Source organism: Equus asinus, chromosome 20, assembly GCF_041296235.1.
Source record: "Equus asinus isolate D_3611 breed Donkey chromosome 20, EquAss-T2T_v2, whole genome shotgun sequence".
Taxonomy (NCBI): domain Eukaryota; kingdom Metazoa; phylum Chordata; class Mammalia; order Perissodactyla; family Equidae; genus Equus; species Equus asinus.
In genome coordinates, this window is record NC_091809.1 from 83412903 (window position 1) to 83430569 (window position 17667).

At 40.2% G+C, this 17667-nt stretch overlaps 1 protein-coding gene across 1 annotated transcript in view; it reads right to left on the minus strand.

Annotated features, from left to right (window-relative positions):
• RNF169 (ring finger protein 169) overlaps positions 1-15343 on the minus strand; it is a 79801-nt gene extending 64458 nt beyond the window's left edge. The window contains exon 1 of the mRNA XM_044751932.2: positions 14806-15343. Within this exon, the coding sequence (XP_044607867.2) occupies positions 14806-15307 (502 nt within the window). The 5' untranslated portion in view covers positions 15308-15343. The remainder of the gene's footprint in view (positions 1-14805) is intronic.
• Positions 15344-17667: the final 2324 nt, after the last annotated feature.

Below are 17667 nucleotides of genomic sequence, written 5' to 3' on the forward strand. Positions count from 1 at the left end.
AGAGAGAATTATGTTAAATTCCCGGAGGCCCTTACGACATTCTGCACTTATCTTGATTGTAGTAGCATTAATTACCTATGTTATAATTACTTGTGTCTTCCTCCGACTCCCCAAACTAAGAGATTTCCTTGAAGATAGGTATGATTTCCAGGTATGTGTCTCAGCGTAAGGCAGGGGCTTAAAAGTTTTTTTGTTAAATGAACCAATGAGAAGGTGCTTTAACACTAGCACCATTTTGTACTATGGTCTTTTAATAAAAGAATCTGTAGTCTGGAGGGAGGTGAATTTAGTAAAGCTTTTCTTTATAAGTAAGACAAAGGTAAACTTTAGTAAAGTCGAGGTCAACCCCAAATTAATGAACTCAACTCTTTTAAGGTTTTACTATAATAGTTATACAGAACCAAACACTAGACAAAAACACATGAAAAATGGCAAAACAGAAGGGAGTAAAGGGAAAATAAGCCCACTGCTATTCAAAAAAGTAAAAACCAAAATTGGATGTAAGTTGTCTTCAGGCTTAAAACTTTAATTGTACATACATGTGATGAGGAAGACTGGCTTGACAGCAGTTCATGCAGAAAAAAAAAAGGCAGTTTTGTTGCCTATAAATTTAGTATGAGCAAGGCCAATGCAATCTTTGGCAATATTAGTGAGAATTTAGCATCCAGATGGAGAGACAGTAAGTGCCACTGCACTTTGCAGTGGTCAAGCAATATTTAAAGTATGAGGGTCAGTTCTGAATGGCATACTTAAAGATGACCAGAAAGATAAAGGAATCATGACATATGATCAAAAACTTTTTTTAAGGATTTTTTAAAGGAATCTTTTTCCTTCATTAAACATTTACTGAATATCTAATACGCTCTAGGTAACATATCAAGTGCTAAATACACAAAGACATAATCCCTGACTCCAGAGAGTTCAGTGTAGTGCCAGAAACAGACACACCAACAAGAAACAGAAATCCAGGGACATGAGGGATGCACGTCCTTATGTGGTGACACAAAGGAAGGTAACTGACTCCTATCTGAGTGAGAAAAAATTTCACAGAGCACTTGTTGCACCTGGGTCTTAAAAGATGGCTATAATTTGACAGGAAAATAAGAGGTAAGAGTATTCCAGGAAGAATATCATAGGTGACAAAGGTCAAAAGGTTTCAAAAAGCATACTACATTCCAAGAGCTCTAAGTAATGTAGTATGATCAGAATCTTGGGAACCGGAGGAAGAGGACCAAAGAAATGAATTTGAGAAGTTTAACCTAAAAATTTTGATAGAAACAATCATGGTCTTTAAATACTTGAACACTGAAACTAGGGAAGCAGATTTTGATTGACTAGAAAACGACATTCAAACAGTTAAAATTGTCCACTAATAGAGAGCAATGAGCACAGAGTTACTGGAATGGGAGAAGCATCCCTATTCATGTATAAGATCAATGTCTCCTGGGTGTTCCAGATCTCATCTTCTCTCACCTCTTCACAAACTTAGCTTATTCCGTTTTCTCCACTTTCTCCAGCATCATCAATTTTCCCCTCTCTACTACGATAATATACAAAACTAACATAGAAACATGACTTAATGTCATCTATCTAAAAGACTCCTGAGCTCTTGTCCCCTAGCACATACTGACTTCCCTCTCTGCTCCCCTTTATAGAAAACTCCTCCAAAAGCAGTCTACATATTCCCTGTTTCTGCTTTCTCTCTCCTAATTGTCACTTCAACCCCTTCTATTAGGATCCTTTTTTTTTTTTGTCCTACCGCTCTATCAAAACTGCTCTTATTAAAGTCACCAAGAAAGACCTCCAAGGACCCCAGGGTTGGTTTATAGTATAGGCACAAATGAATTCCATGGATGGGTCTACTCTGATAAACAGAATCTTTAGCCTAAGAACTAAGGCTCTTTAAAATCAAAACAGCTAATGCCAGCCTTATTGAAGGCTGGTATTTATTATTATCAATCTGGGATGAACTAGCTCAGTTTTAGCATACAACTATCTTCACGGTAATACTATCCATTTCGTATGGAAAACAAGAAAGAATAGTGAGATGCTGAAATTGGACATCCTCGCATCATCTTCATCAGTAAGAATAATCAGCAAATGCCATTCTTTGCTTTCACATCTCCATCACAATTGTCTAAAACTTATTTTAACCTAATCTTCTAAAATAGACTGAGGCACACTTATTGAGTATGAAAGATAATTCTTCCTTCAATGTTCCTCCTTCTTATACACTCTTGATCTCTTCAAGTCCATCCTTTTTAAGCACCTAGTTCAAAGCCTTACACATAGTAGGCACTCTATAAATAATGTCTAATGAATAAACTATAAAACCTAACATATAGGACCTAGTATAAAGTAAATTCCATAAATGCTAATTCTCCCCACACCAAAACTATCCCAACTTTAAGGAACAATGCATAAATCTGATAAACTTGTTCATGTAGGGTATGAAGGATTTATCTATTTTCTCTCTCAGAAGTACCTGCATTTTAAAAGAACCGCAAGAAAAAAGAACCTAAAGACGATACATATTGCATTTCAGATACTACAGGAAAAATGTGAGTGATATTCTGAGGCAACAGAACCTAGAATCTCTAAAAACACATAATTGATTAAACATCGATCTGACCCTATGTAGCAAAAGAAAGGAATGCCATTTCTTCCACTAATTCTTATAATTAAAAAGCCATATATAATATTTATACATAGAAAAAGAAAGCTAGTAAAGTCTAGCAGGAAATATACAATCATTAACAATGGTTTTCTATGGTAAGACAAATAACTGTCTCAACCACAATTTATCCCTTTACCCCTTTTCCTATCAGGACAGCTGTTACTACTTTTGCCAGTACTACAGCACTGTAAGGAGTATCGTTTTTCATAATTCATTGTGTGTTCCAGTAGGGCAGACACTTACTAATGGAATCACCACATGGCAAGGAATGTCTCTCTTCACTTTTACTAGATACAGCCAAACTGCTCTCCAAAATGGTTACACAAACTCATACACCTCCAGCAGCATGTAGGTTCCCATTATTAACTATAATTAATCAAGCATAAATTATAAGGCCAGTATGACGGCCTCTCATCACTGGTTTAATTTGCATTTCCTTGATTACTGATATTGAGCATCATTCCAGATGTTTATTGGCCTTTCAGTTTTCCTCTTCTGTGAAATGTCTGTTGAAATCCCCTCACCGTTTTTCTAATGAGGTATCTGTCATAGTGATTTGTAGTTCTTCATATATTTTGTACATTAACCTTTTGTCAGTTATTTCATTGCAAATATTTTCTCCCACCCTATGGTCTACCTTCTTACTTTACTACTATCTTTTATCATACAGAAGTTCTTTATTTTAACGTGGCCAAATTATATTTTCCTTTATGCTTTGTGTTTTTTGTATAAAGAATCCCTCTCTATTTCATCTTAGAGATACTCTTAGTATGTTCTAAGTTTTACAGTTTGTTTGTTTTCTTTGAAAGATTTTATTTTTCCTTTTTCTCCCCAAAGCCCCCCGGTACACAGTTGTATATTTTTAGTTGTGGGTCCTTCTAGCTGTGGCATGTGGGATGCTGCCTCAGCATGGCTTGACGAGCGGTGCCACGTCCACGCCCAGGATTCGAACCGGCAAAACCCTGGGCCGCCGAAGTAGAGCATGTGAACTTAACCACTCGGCCACGGGGCCAGCCCCTACAGTTTGATCTTTAATCCATATAGAATTACCTTTTTGTGTACGGTGTGAGATATCTTTTCTTGTTTTCTATAAGGTCAGCTAACTACCCACACAACTAATAATGGTATCTTTGCCACTGATTTGTAATGCCACCTGGCATCTACCAAATTCAAATATATGAGGGCACGTTACTGGACTCTATAATTAGTAACACTGGTTATTCAACTATCCTGACACCAATACTTCACTGTTTTAGTTAATATGGCTTTATAATAGCTCAATATTTTACACAGCAATGTGCTCCAAAATCATCTTGACTGTTTTTGGCCACTAACCATCCTTATTGACAAGTTCCACTTCAAAAAAAAGTTTCCCTCTATTTCAAGTGTTCTAGTTTTTTAAATAATGAATGAATGGCCAATTTTGTCAAATGCTCTTTTGAGCATCTTTTGAGATAATCATATGGTTTTACTTTCCTGTAGTAAAGTAATGTGGTGAACTACAATAGATTTTTAATGTTCAACTGAACTCCCAGTCCCGGAATAGATGCTACTTGATTGTCATTTTTCTTAAATATACTACTCGATTAGTGTATATTTCATTTGGGATTTTTAAAATCTACATTCCTGAGACTGACCTGTATTTTTCCTTTCTTACACTGTCCTTGTGTGATTTTAAGTTGTAAAAGCCCCCCAAAATGAGTCTGGAAACATTTTTAATTCCCTGGAATAGTCTGCATAAGGATCACCAATCCTGCAATATTTGGGTAATCTGTAAAACCATCTGTGCCTGGTGCTTCTTTAATGAATAGAATTTTTTTCTGCATCTTATTATGGAAAAGTCTCAAATATTTATCAGAGACCAGTATAATGAACCCCAACATATCCATCACCCAGCTTCAATCAAGTCATTGCCAATCTTATTTCATCTACTCCCCTAATCATTATCTGCCCCCCTCCTCTGAATAAATTATTTTGAAGCAAATCCCAGACACATCATCTTACCTATATACATTTTAGCATCCCTCTTAAAGATAAGGACTCTTTGAAAATATGTAACCAGAAAACAACTGTCACACTAAAAATTTAATTATCTTTAATACCAGCAAATATCCAACCAGTATTCAAATTCCTGTCAGAAGTTCTTATAGTTTTTCAAATCAGGATCCAAGCAAGTTCATACACTAAAATTGGTTGTGTCTTTTAATCTATACATTTCCCTTCTATTCCTTTTTCTTCTCCTTTTTCACATATTTGTGGAAGAAAATGGGCCTGTCCTGTTGTTTACCACATTCTGGATTTTGCTCATCGCATCCATGTATTACTTAGTAGACAGATTTTACTATTTGTTCAATTTTTCAGTTTCATTTCTATTTGTACTTTCTATTTATTCTTGAGTCAGCTGGGATAGGTTGTCTTTTTTAGGATACTGACTAGTTTATACAATTTTTCAAATACATGGGCATAAAGTTTTCTACATTCTATATTTATGAGGTTTTTAAAAATCTTTATCATATCTACAGTTGCATTGTTTCATTCCTAATGTTATTTATGCCTTCTTGCTTCTCTTTTTCCTTAAACAATCTTGCCAGATCTGTCTATAATATAAATCCTATATTAATATCATCAATGAATTAGATTTTTGGCTTTATTAATCCTCTCCACTGTTTGCTTTCTATTCCATTAATTCCTGTTATTATCTTTATTCTTTCCTATCTTCTCTCCTTCCTTTGGGTTTAATCTGCTGTGACTTTTCTAACTTCTTCAGTTGGCCACTTATCTTTAGGCTTTCTTTTATTCAAATACCTTTTAGATTCTAAGACATACATTTTTTCATATTAACACCTCTCAAATTGGGATGTTTCTTACAATCGGAGTCTTAGAATCATTGTCAGCAGCAGGGATGATGCCATTGTCACTGCTTATATATATGAACATAGACAGTTAAAAAATAAGCTTGCAGGACCCGGCCCCACGGCCAAGTGGTTAAAGTTCTGTGTGCTCTGCTTTGGCGACCAAGGTTCGCGGGTTCAGATCCCAGGCATGGACTTACTCCGCTCACCAGCCATGCTGTGGTGGTGTTCCACATACAAAAAAATAGAGGAGGACTGGCAATGGATGTTAGTCCAGGGCAAATCTTCCTCAGCAAAAATAACAATAATAATAATAAGCTTGCAAAAAAAATGTAGTGATTCTGATCAGCAGTGCTGGCATGACTGGACAATGGTAACCGCTCAATGTTAGCCAACAAACCTGCTACAAACCATCTGAGGAAAAACTATGAATCTCTTCTGAAAACCTTTTGTTGACACCTTCTGGCAAGCTCAAGAAAGCATCACCATCAAAACCTGACAGGTGCCAGCAGTTTGAAAGAAAATGCTGGAGGTAGCCGTGGAGCAGTCTTTTAAGAAATGCTGTATCACCAATGCTCTCAACGACAGTGAGTAACATTATGTAAAAAAAATGCAAACCTTTAGGATTCAGTCAAAAATGATTTAGAAGAATCAGACTCTGAATATGAGGTCGTCACAGGAATATTCTACTAATTACTTCATTTCCTTTTATAAATGTCTGCATGAGTGATATGCTAAATCTATATCTAAATATATTTACAAGAGTTAAAAAGTCTAAGTGATAGGAAAGTATATTTGGAAAATAATAGTGCATCTTACAAATGATGGCATCTTAAGACTCAATGAAATATGACATAGGCACTTAAATTGTCCTCTTAGTATTGTTTTAGCTGTATTCCACAGATAGTGACAAATAGTGTTTCCACTGTTATTCAGTTCTAAATATTTTCCAATTCCCATGATTCTGTACTGCATCCATACATTATTTAGAAGTTTGGTTTTAGTTTTGCTTTTTTAATTTCCAAACATGGTTTGGAGGTGGAGGGAATTGGTTATATTTGGTATTAGTTTCTAATTTTATTGTATTAGGGTCAGATAACATGGTTTATATATCAATCTTTGGTATTTATTGAAACTTTCTTTGTGCCTAATTATATAAATGTTCCGTATTTGTTTAGAAAGAATGTATATTCTCTAATTTGGGAGGTGTATGGTTCTATATATGTGCAGCAGATCAGTTATACATTGTATTTCTTTTCTTTTAGTGGTTAACCTTAAATTTTTAATATGCACCTGAATGTAAGCCTAAAGTTAATCAATATCTTTATCTTCCTCATGAACTACATATAGAACCTTAGGACTCTTTAATGCTGATCACTTCCCCCCTCAGCTTACATTTTATCCTTCTCTAATTTTAGTTCCACTTTGGTTTCAGCCCCTATGAATTAGTCGAAATTATTTTTGTTTTATACAGTCAATGCTGCCTTAGTTTACCTACTGATTTCTTTGTTAAGGATACTTCTTGTAGCCTACTCTCCCCTAAGTTACATTTCTTTCTTCCTGAAGTACATTTTTTAGTATAACAGTTCTCTCAGAAAGAGTGCGGTAAATTCTCTATAGTTTTGTTTATTTGAATATATTTTTATTTTGCCCTCACTCTTGAACGATAACTTAGGGGAGTATGAAATTCAGATCTCTCTCAACACTTGGAAGATATACTCAGCTTTCCTCTGGCCGCTCTTGTTAATTAAGAGACATCTGCTCTCAGTCTGAGTGTTGTGCCTCTGTTTTTCCTTTCTGGTTGCTTCTAAAAGTGGCTTCGGCGTTCAGCAGTTTCATTGCAGAGGTTTTGTTTTGTTCATTCCATTCTTGCTAGGGCCTCACGAGTCTTTAACCTAAGGATTCATGTCTTTTTATTAATTCCAAAAAATTCTCAAGTCATCATCTCTTTAAATTCCACGTCTCCCTTATTCTTTTTTTTTTCCTTCTGGAATTACTATTAGATGTTGGGTCTTCTTGATCTGTCTTTCATTTCTCTTCACCTGACTTCCCTATTTTCCTTCATCTTACTGTTTTGCGTTCTCAGGAGTTCCTCCTATCTAACTCCCAGCTTACTGATTTTCTCTTCATCTGCGTAAACTGTTGCTTAACTTATTTACTGAGCTTTTTTTTAACCTATTTTTCATTATACTTAGCTCTTTTTCAAATGTGCCTGTTTCATAATGTCTTATTCATTTCTCAGGATGTCAATTAATTCTTTAATGTCCTTAGTCACTTAAAATATGCTAATTTACATTATCTTTCAAACTGCCATTCTACTATCCCAGTTCTTAGAGCTGTAATCCTCTTGCTTGTTATATCTGCTGACTCTCATCTGTGGTAGAAAATTGTTTCCTTAAGTGTCATTTTTAATTATAAATTCATCTTCAGTTGGGCTTATTTCTTCTGTAAGAATCCCTCATGGCCCAAGATATGGGAGTGCCCCCTTGGAGTCTTGTTTTTCCTTTCTCCAGGTGACTCAGGGTAGCTTCACTACCTTCACTACCTTCACAGGTGACTTCACTAGCTTGAAGCCAGCTTTTACATTAATTTCTCAGCATGGGGACACCTAAACCATATATTATAAACTCAGATCTCAAATATGAGCAACACATATGTCTTATGCTTCAATTTCTCAGAGGAGTTTTTTTCCATTTCCTCTTTGCATAGAGCCCAGGCAAATCAAGACAAGATTTCTTATTGTTGCCTTGTGTCAGTGGGAAGATTTTTCTCGAACCAACCCTTTCACCTAGAAGGCAGCACATCAAGAAGCTCAGCTTTATGCAGAAGTCTTAGTTTTGGTTCCCTTTTACACATGGTTAAAATTCAATCCACCAGGAATAGAAAACTAGAAATAACCCCTCACTCCACCCCTTCACCCTGCTCCAGTGTAACACAGCATGAGCTCAAGGGCTTACTAAAGTTTTGGTTTTTAGTTCCCTTTTTGTTTCTGGAACCTGGAGATTTTCCTGTCTTTCCTGCAAGCTCAGGAATATGTAAGAATTGTTCTATATCACCCATCTTTTCTCGATATTTGTAGCGTAGGAGTCTTCAGCTTATCTCAGTTAGCCATCTTGCTAAAAGAGAACTGGGGCTCTCCAATCCATCTGCTACGTTATCCCCACAGGAGTGATCTCTCTAAGAAAAGATGAACTCCTCTTTAAAACTCTTCAGTAGATCCTCACTCCTTAGCATGGCATTCAAAGTCCACTATTATCCAGTAACTGCTTGTTTCTGCAATTCCACCTCCTTCCACTCTCCCAGACGAACTCTATATTCCAACCTCTCCTATTTACAATCCCTAGACCTCTCCTTGTTTCATACTCCTGTGCTTTTAAATGTACTGATTTCCCTCATCTTTATCCTGTCTTCATCCACCTACTGAATACTCATGGTCAAGTGTCTGCCTTTCAGTGAAGCCATTTCTGACCAATCCAAGCCAAGCCAATCCAAGCTGGGTTCTCTTCTTTGTGAAAATAGCTAACATTTATTGAGCTCTTAAATACCAAGCATTCTAAAAACTCATTTACTCTTAACAACAACCTTACAATTTTGCTACTGTTGCTTTCCCCATTTTTGAAATTAGGAATCTAAGGTACAGAGAGGTTAAGGAATGTGCCCAATAACACACAGCTATAAATGGCAGAGCTGGAGTTCCAACACAGGTAGTCTATCTCCAGATCCTGCCCCATTCACTTGCTCTATTAATATATACCACACTGCCTTCTACAATTATACCTTACATCACAGTTATAATTGCATTATACCACATTTCAGTTGCATGTTTATATACCAATCTTCCCAACTACACTGACTTTAAGAGACAGAATCATGCTTCATTTCTATTGAAGCTCCAGTGCCTAGCACAGAGAAGGCCCTCAAACAGTTACTGAATTAATGAATGACTGAAGGAAACAGCCCACAGCCACTGCTTTAGTCTAGTCCCTCTTCATCTCTTGCCTGAACTACTAAAATAGTCCCCTAACTGGACGTCCTTCCTCCAGTTTCTACTCAGATCTTTCCTCCACACTCCAACCAATATTGTCTTTCTAAGGAACATTATGACGCTGTCATTCCACTACTTAAAATCCTTAAGGGCTCCGCACTGTCTATAGGACAAAGTCCCAAATTCTCCTAGCGTGACATACCATGCCTTCATGACCTAACCTCTGCAGTCTCTTCTCTTCTCCTTCCCCACTCTAGTCCCACATTCCATCTATAACTTCTTCTCAGTCCCTCAATACACCAAGTGCCTTCATGCCTTGGTGCATGCAGGTGCTTCTGCCTCGAATGGCCATCCCCTCCTCCCTCACCTGGTGAGAGCTCAAGCGCCTTCCTCAGGTTTCCTCTAGGCTGTTAGTTATCCCATTCCTATACTCTGTTGGCATTGTGCATTTACCTCACTTAGCACTTTGTATTGTTATCTGATACAGTGTTTCCCCGACCAGCCTGTGAAATCTTAAAGAACAAGGACCATGTCTTATTCATCTTTTTAATTGTATTCTCTTACACAGTGTGTACCCCCCAAATGCTCACCGAATTAGTGGAATGAAATTTGACAAACATATCCTACATCCTACACTCAAGCAAACTCAAATATAAATGAATTCAAGGTAGGCAACTGTTCCAAGATTAACAGAAAGTTAGACAGGGAGTAGAGATACAAATGAACAAAACAAATACCTCCTGAGTTCCTGCTGCTCAATCCTCAATTCTATAGAATGGAACCATTCCTTCAATGGTATTAATGTTTACTTGGTGAGGTAATCTCATCCTGAGTCTTAACAACACATAAGCACAAGGCAAATGTTTCCTGCATGAGTAAACACATAAAGACACTCAAATTCTGGAGTATGTGTCATTCAGGATAAAAAGTTGAGTCACTTTATATATTTTAAAACAAATCCTTACAGACGAGGGAAATTCCTGTCCTTTTACACTGCAATCACATGACTTCATTATTCATTAGTCCTAAATGCAATTTAGGCTGCACACATAGCAAACATTGTCTGCCAACTGAGTAATAAACCAGAACTACTTGTTTTTCACAGAAAGAGGAAATTTTGTAAATGTATAAATGTTAACCCTAAGTGAACAGGGAGACTGGGGTGGGATAAAGGGGAGGGATAAATGAGGCACTATTTAATTTTTTTTGATCTATTCAATTTCTGAAATGTACTTTTAACACTATAAATAAAAAAAATTTTTTCACTGTCAATTTAAAAGATTCATCAGCCTTTGTCTAGCTTTTCTCTTCAATTATTGCCCATGGCAGGAAAAAAAAGACTGTCCTAAAAAGGTCTTGATTTCAAGTTCAAAGCCAGTATAACTTAGAATGATGATCCTTGATTTCAAATCAAAAGACTAAAGGAATTCTTAAAATTCATTAATTATTATCAGTGAGGCTTAAGTGCTGCTGTTGTGCATAGCTGCAAATCTACCCATACACATCTTTGTGGTAAATTCTCTTTTTTAAAATCAATGGACTAGGACTCTTTCTAAATTTAGAATATAAGCTCCAAAAGGGAGAGATCTTTGAATATTTCATTCACTGATGTCTCCCAAGGATCTAGAAGAGTACTTGGCACAGAGTAGGCATTCATTACATACTTGCTGAACATTGCTCAAGATGGTCCAAAAACTTAACATGTCAATATACACAACGAGCTGCAGATCCTCAAAGAACATCAAGAGGAGGTCTGGGTTCATCTTGAAATGATCACTGACTTAGCCTTCACACACAGTGTTGCCCAAAACAACTGATACTACACACAAAAGCAAACTGACAATGCACAGGAACCTAAAATAAAACATTTTTCACAGGAGTCATTAAGATTCTGAACTTTAAAGCTTGCCAAAGAGCTGGCAAAAAACAAAAATGTCACTGGCACAATCAAAATTTTCAACAAGCACAAATTTTTGCACTTTTTTTTAGACAATTCAATTCCGAAAGAGCCATGGAGCTTCAACAACAGCAACAAAAACTGTAAGGATTTCACTTAAACAGCAGTGCATTTACTACAAAATTTCATTTCCAGTATTATAAAACAGGCCTGACACTTCTTTTATCAATTGACCTAACTACACCAAAAGAATACTGCTAAGCAATATATTTCTGAATATACCTAAAACTGCCAATTCTGTTGCTGTTTCCCACCACTAAAAGCACAATGTAAACATTTATGACACTGTTATTTTTAGTTTTCCCTATTAAAAGCCATCATGAGGCCGGCCCCGTAGCCGAGTGGTTAAGTCCACACACTTCACTTCAGCAGCCCAGGGTTTCGCTGGTTCAGATCGCAGTTTCATGGCACTGCTCATCAGGCACGTTGAGGTGGCGCCCCACATGCCACAACTAGAAGGACACACAACTAAAATGTATAACTACGTACTGGGAGGATTTGGGGAGAAAAAGCAGAAAAAAAAATGAAATAGTAAATTGTTGGGGCCAGCCCCATGGCCGAGTGGTTAAGTTTGCGCGTTCCACTTCAGCGGCCCAGGGTTTCACTGGTTCCGGATCCTGGGCGCGGACATGGCACCACTCATCAAGCCATGCTGAGGTGGCGTCCCACATGCCACAACTAGAAGGACCCACAACTAAATATATACAACTACGAACCAGGGGGATTTGGGGAGAAAAAGGAAAAATAAAATCTTTAAAAAAAAAAAAAGTCGTGATGAGCATTTAACTGTAAATTAGGCTATGTTTTAGCCCTTATTTATAGGTTACCCTCTCACCCCTTGTTTATCTGCTACTAACTAACGATGACCTTTAGCTTAGTCTCTATCTTCTCCGTTCTGGTCCTCAGTTCTCTTCTGTAGAATGAGGGACCTGAGTTAAAACAATAGTTCTTAACCGTTTTTTTGCAACCGTTTGAGAATCTGGTGAAAGCTACAGGTGACCTCTCCATAAAAATGCACATACACAAATAACAATTTTACAAACAACTATTTATAATACTAAAAGTTTGGAAACAACCCAGATGTCCACCGATAGATGGTTACATAAATTATGCTGTATCTATTCGATGAAATTCCTTGCAACTGTAAGTAAAGAAACCTTCCATGTATGGGTATGAAAAGATTTCCATCATGTATTGTTACATGAAAAAAGCAAGTTACAGAACAGTGTACAACCTTTTGTATAAAAAGATCAAAAAATAAATATATTTGCATTTCCATGTAGGAGCACAAAGAAACTGTGGAAGAAGAAACAAGAATCTTTGGTGGAACCTTTTCATTGTATACTTTCTTATATTTTTGTTTGAATTAGTGAATGCCCTATTAAACTTTAAATAAAAAAATATATATATAACCTCAAGAGGTCCAGACAACCCACTGAAGCTAGAAGATAATTTCTAAACTCTGTTCAGTAATATTCTTCTATAATGCATTGATTTAATAAGCATGTAATTATACACCCTCAATGATCCAACAAGAACATTTAAGGAAAAATATTTTTCATTATAGTCCAAATATAAACATATAAAGTAATTGGTGGATACTCAGTGACTCAATAGATCCTAATTTGGAAACTCATTTTATATCATTTTCCTTGATCACTGATACACATTTTATGACGAATTTCTTCAAGGGAAGAAGTTTGCACAAATCATGAAGCCATACTCCCTTTCATGGTTCAAATTTCAGACCTGATATATCACAAGGGAGTCCAGGCTTTGGAAATAAAAATAGAAATTTCTATTCTATTTGACCACATAATCAATAGTACTAGTAAGGAGACCAGAAAAATAGGGTCTTATTTTTGGCCATAATCTCAGAATTTGAAGCAATTAAATAGCATATGAAATCATCACACAGCATCCAATAATTAGATGACATCTAGGGAGGCCTTCATCCCTGATTTGAGTAGGAATCAGAGGGAATTGGGTTTTCATCCTTAGGCAAGTTACTTAACCTCCTTGGGCCTCTTTTTCATCTGTAAAATGGAAATTAAAAAACCTATATCATAAGAATGTTGTGAAGTTTAAAAGAATATAAATAATAAGGAACATAGAAAGACACAGAAATAAAAGTAAGGTATCCTAGGACGGTGGCAAGTGTCTGAGCGCTTGAACCAAAACAGACTGCATTCTGGAACCTGTAGTTTCTAGGGACCGGACTTTCATTCACAAGCAACGCCTCCTTTTCCCTACTGAAAATAACACATGGCAGAATTCCCAACACAAGAGGTGCAAATATCTGGCCTTTCCTGATTATGTGTCTTATGTGTCTTTAAAATCTCCTCCTAGGTAAGTGTCTCTTATCAAAGAGCTGTAGATCTTGTGTTGACTGGGTGTGTGTCAAAAAGAGTCCTAAGTTTATAACACAGTTTTGTTTTGTGTTTTAAACAGGGCACTTTCTATGTCAAGCTCAGCACCAAAGAGCGGCAGGCTTCGGGGGGGGGGGGGGGGGGGGGGGGGGGGGGGGGGGACAGGCAAACAAGTTGAAGTCAACAGTCCTGCAACAGACTTTTAATTGCCCGAATGACAGAAGGAAACCTATGCTGCCATGGAGATAGAAGCAGCCCCCGTCAACCATTTCCATTCCAAATCTCCACTTCCAAAACTTTTAAATCCCACCCAGCTTTTTACCTCGAGTTCTACTGAAGCTTATTATTAGTATTATTATAAATACAAAATAGCCGTCATTTATTGCTTCCTCACTAGGTGCCAAGCTCTGTGCTAAACAGGCATTGCTCAAGATTTTGCGAACACTGGACATGGCAAGCTCATTCCCTCAACCCACTCTACTCTCAAGTCTGAAATGCTCCCTTCACATCCTCGAATTCAACCTGTCCCCAAAACTCCGGACACTCCACACTAACCCACTCGGGCCCAGGAGCCACATCTCTCCAAGCCATTCGAACCCAAGCTCTTCCACAACACGAAATCAAGCACTTCTCTGGTCCTCCACGGCCCCTGCAAAGTTCAGTGCCCTCTTCCCACACCCCGCTTCCAGCCTGGCCCTAAGTTGTTACAAGAACGCTACGGTTCCCTCCAAACTTCTGACTTACGCAAAGCGCCGGGGCCCCTCCCTGGCCCCCCCAATCCATCGCGCCCGGACTCCATCCCGAAGTTCACATGCAGAAGCGGACTCCGCACCTGGCAGAGCCCGCTTCGACCCCACGAGAACTCTCCGCCCCGCTCGAGTCGGGCCTGGGACCCTCCACCCCCTAAGCAGGCCGGGCCGGGCGCGCGGCCTCGCTCGGGACCCCAAAGGGAGGGGAAGCTCCACCTGGCTCGGCGGGCGCTGCGCGCGGCTCCGGCTCCGGCCTGGGCCCCGCGGCGGCCGCGCCCCCGTCCCGGCGCGGGCGGCAGCGCTCGGGCTGGCCGCGGCGGGCGCGCTCGCCCGGCACCTCCGCGTCGGCCTGGCCGTCGTCGCGGGCCCGACGGCGGGCCCAAGCCGGGCCGCGGACGCGGCAGCGCTGGCAACCTGGGCCCGCGGCGTCGGCGGCGCGCTGGGCGCAGCCTCGGCACAGCGAGTGGCCGCACGGCAGGGCCGCCGCTTCCCCCGGGGTCTCCAGGCACCCGGCGCAGCCCGACTCCTCCGGCCGCGGCGGTGGCGGCGGCTGCAGCAACGGCGGCGGCAACACCAGCAGCGCGGGGCCAGAGGCCGGGGCCGGGGCCCCAGTCTTGGCTGCCGCCATCTCGTCACAGCGGCCCCGCCGGCCCCGCCGACTGAGAGCCGCCGCTGCCGCCGCAGAAGAGGCCCGAGTACTCGGACCTGCTGCCGCCATCTTGTTTCCCGTTTGAGGGGAGAGTCCGTTGCGAGGGAGAAGAGTAGAGGGCGGGGCAGTGCGCGGCGGGCAGCTCTCTCTACATATTCATGAGGGGGCGGGGCTCCAGGGACCCGGAGGAGGCTCTCCCAGGACCTGGTTGGTGGGAGGTGAGACTCCTTAATATTTATTAGCTACTCTTTATATATCCGGTCTTCACCCTAGCCCTCCAGTCTATGCAATTTTCTCTTATTGAACCAAGTGAAATTGAGAACTGAGGGGATTTGTTTGGAAATTCTGAGCGATATTTAAACTTTGTGAATCACTCTTATTTGTCCTCCAATACGCTGATAACTGAAGCTGAAGTGAGTGGGGAGTATGCAAATTATCCAGAGCCCTGCCTCAGCGCTTCCTTGGATGCGAGGGTAGCTGTTGTGACTGAGACCAGGCCTACTGTGACCAGCAACTAACTGCCAAAAATAACAGCTTCTTGTCATCCTCGTGTCCATATGCTCCCTCTCCGCATCCCTTCCTGGAACTCCCTCCCTTGGCTGGCAAAACCATACTTTCCTGGTTTTTCCCAACCCCTCAGCTCTTTCTCAGACTCCTTCCTTGAGCCCTCCCCCTTGTTTTGGGCTTAAATGTGGGTGTTCCTTTAGGCTCAGGCCTCAGTCCTCTTCTCTTCTTACTCTCTCCGTGAGCCCCGCCCCCCGCCCCCGCCTCTCACTTCTTCCAGCTGAAACTCCCACGTTGATATCTACAGTCCAGACTTCCTGAGTGCAGCCCTGATGGAAACATCATCTTGGATGTCTGCATCACTCATGTACAGCACTAAAGTCACTGTCTTCCACCCTCCTTTCAAAACAGCTCTTCTTTTTTCTCTCATTCTATTAAAGGTACTATCCTCCCAGTTCCTCAAGCTCCAAATCTGGTAATCTTTACTTCTCCTTCCTCTCCCACATCTGTCAGTTTCTTAGTCCTGTCAAGTCTCTCACCAAACGTCTGTTTTCCCAGCTATCCTCTCTTCTTCATCCCACTCCCACTGCCCAATTCAGGTCTCGTCTCTCACCTAGATTATTCAGTAGCTTCTACAGATTGTCTCCCTGCCCAGTCTCTCTTCCTCCAATCCATCCTCCACAGCTTAGAGTTGCTTCCTAAAAGACAGCTCTGACTGTGTCATTCCTGTTTAGACGAGTCACTGGGTGAGGTACCTAGACTTTGATGCCAGACCCTTTCTGGATGCAGAGGGTGAATCTATCTATGGTCCTCTGATAGAAAGATAGTTCTACAAAAAAAATTCTCCCACCTTTTGCTTTTTTGCACTAAGGTAGATTTGGAGCAGGAAAGCATTAAGTAAATGGCATTTCCTGTTGGGAATCTTTATAGGAAAACACAAGTTTTGTAAGGAGAACAAAATTTTAAAAAGCGACATAATGTAATGGAACACATGGGTTTCCATGAGATTGCCCAGAAACAGTGCCTGAGCTGGTGGTAAACAAATCCAAGGTGGAGTGATTGGTGGAAGTCAGCAGAAAAAAGAAGTGGATTCCCAAGATGAGAACCAGATGGCTAAAGGACAGTCAAGAACTGAGGAAGGGTCAATGAGTAATTGAAATAAGGGTTTGTGTACACAGAGGCCCACACAGTCAGAATCCTGCCAAACGCAGGAGTATGGCTTGGACTGGACTGTCCTTTATCCCGGGGTCCTCCTCATTTCCCTCCCAACTTAAGGTGCTTGAGGACACTATGCCCAGATTCTGACAAGGGAGGCCTGTGGTCCAGAGATCAAGCCAACTACCACTAGAAACAGGCTGCTCACTCTTGACAGTCTGGGCTCTTAATCTGAAACCTATTTGCTGTTGGAGGAGCTGAACCATGAAAGTGTAGCATGCTTTCTTGGATACAAATAAAGACGGGAAATTTCCTTTTGCAGAAGGAAAAAGCAAAAGGTCTGAGTAGGCCTGGACCAAAAGCTGGGATATCTGAGATTGTTCCTGGCCCTTTCCCCCCCGCCTTCATTAACTCATTGTGTGATTTCAAAGAGGTCTTTGTTGGCCTGTGTTGGCCTCAACCTCCTCATCTTTAAAATGAGGGTGTTGGAATTCAGCAGTATTCAGCCTGGGATGTACCTCACACACACCCTGAAGTCCCACCTCAGATCTACTGAACCCCAAAACTGCAGGTGGGATGCCAGCATGTATATTTTTTAATGCCATAGGAATTCTAATGTCTACACCTAGATAAGACCACTACAACAGATAAATGCGAAGGAATCTTCTAGCTCTAACATTCCACAAGTCTTATTCCCAATTTCCAGTCTCTTCTCTTCTCTATGCTGTTGCCAAAGTAATCTTACCAAAGCAGTGGCAGTGATAGAAGGC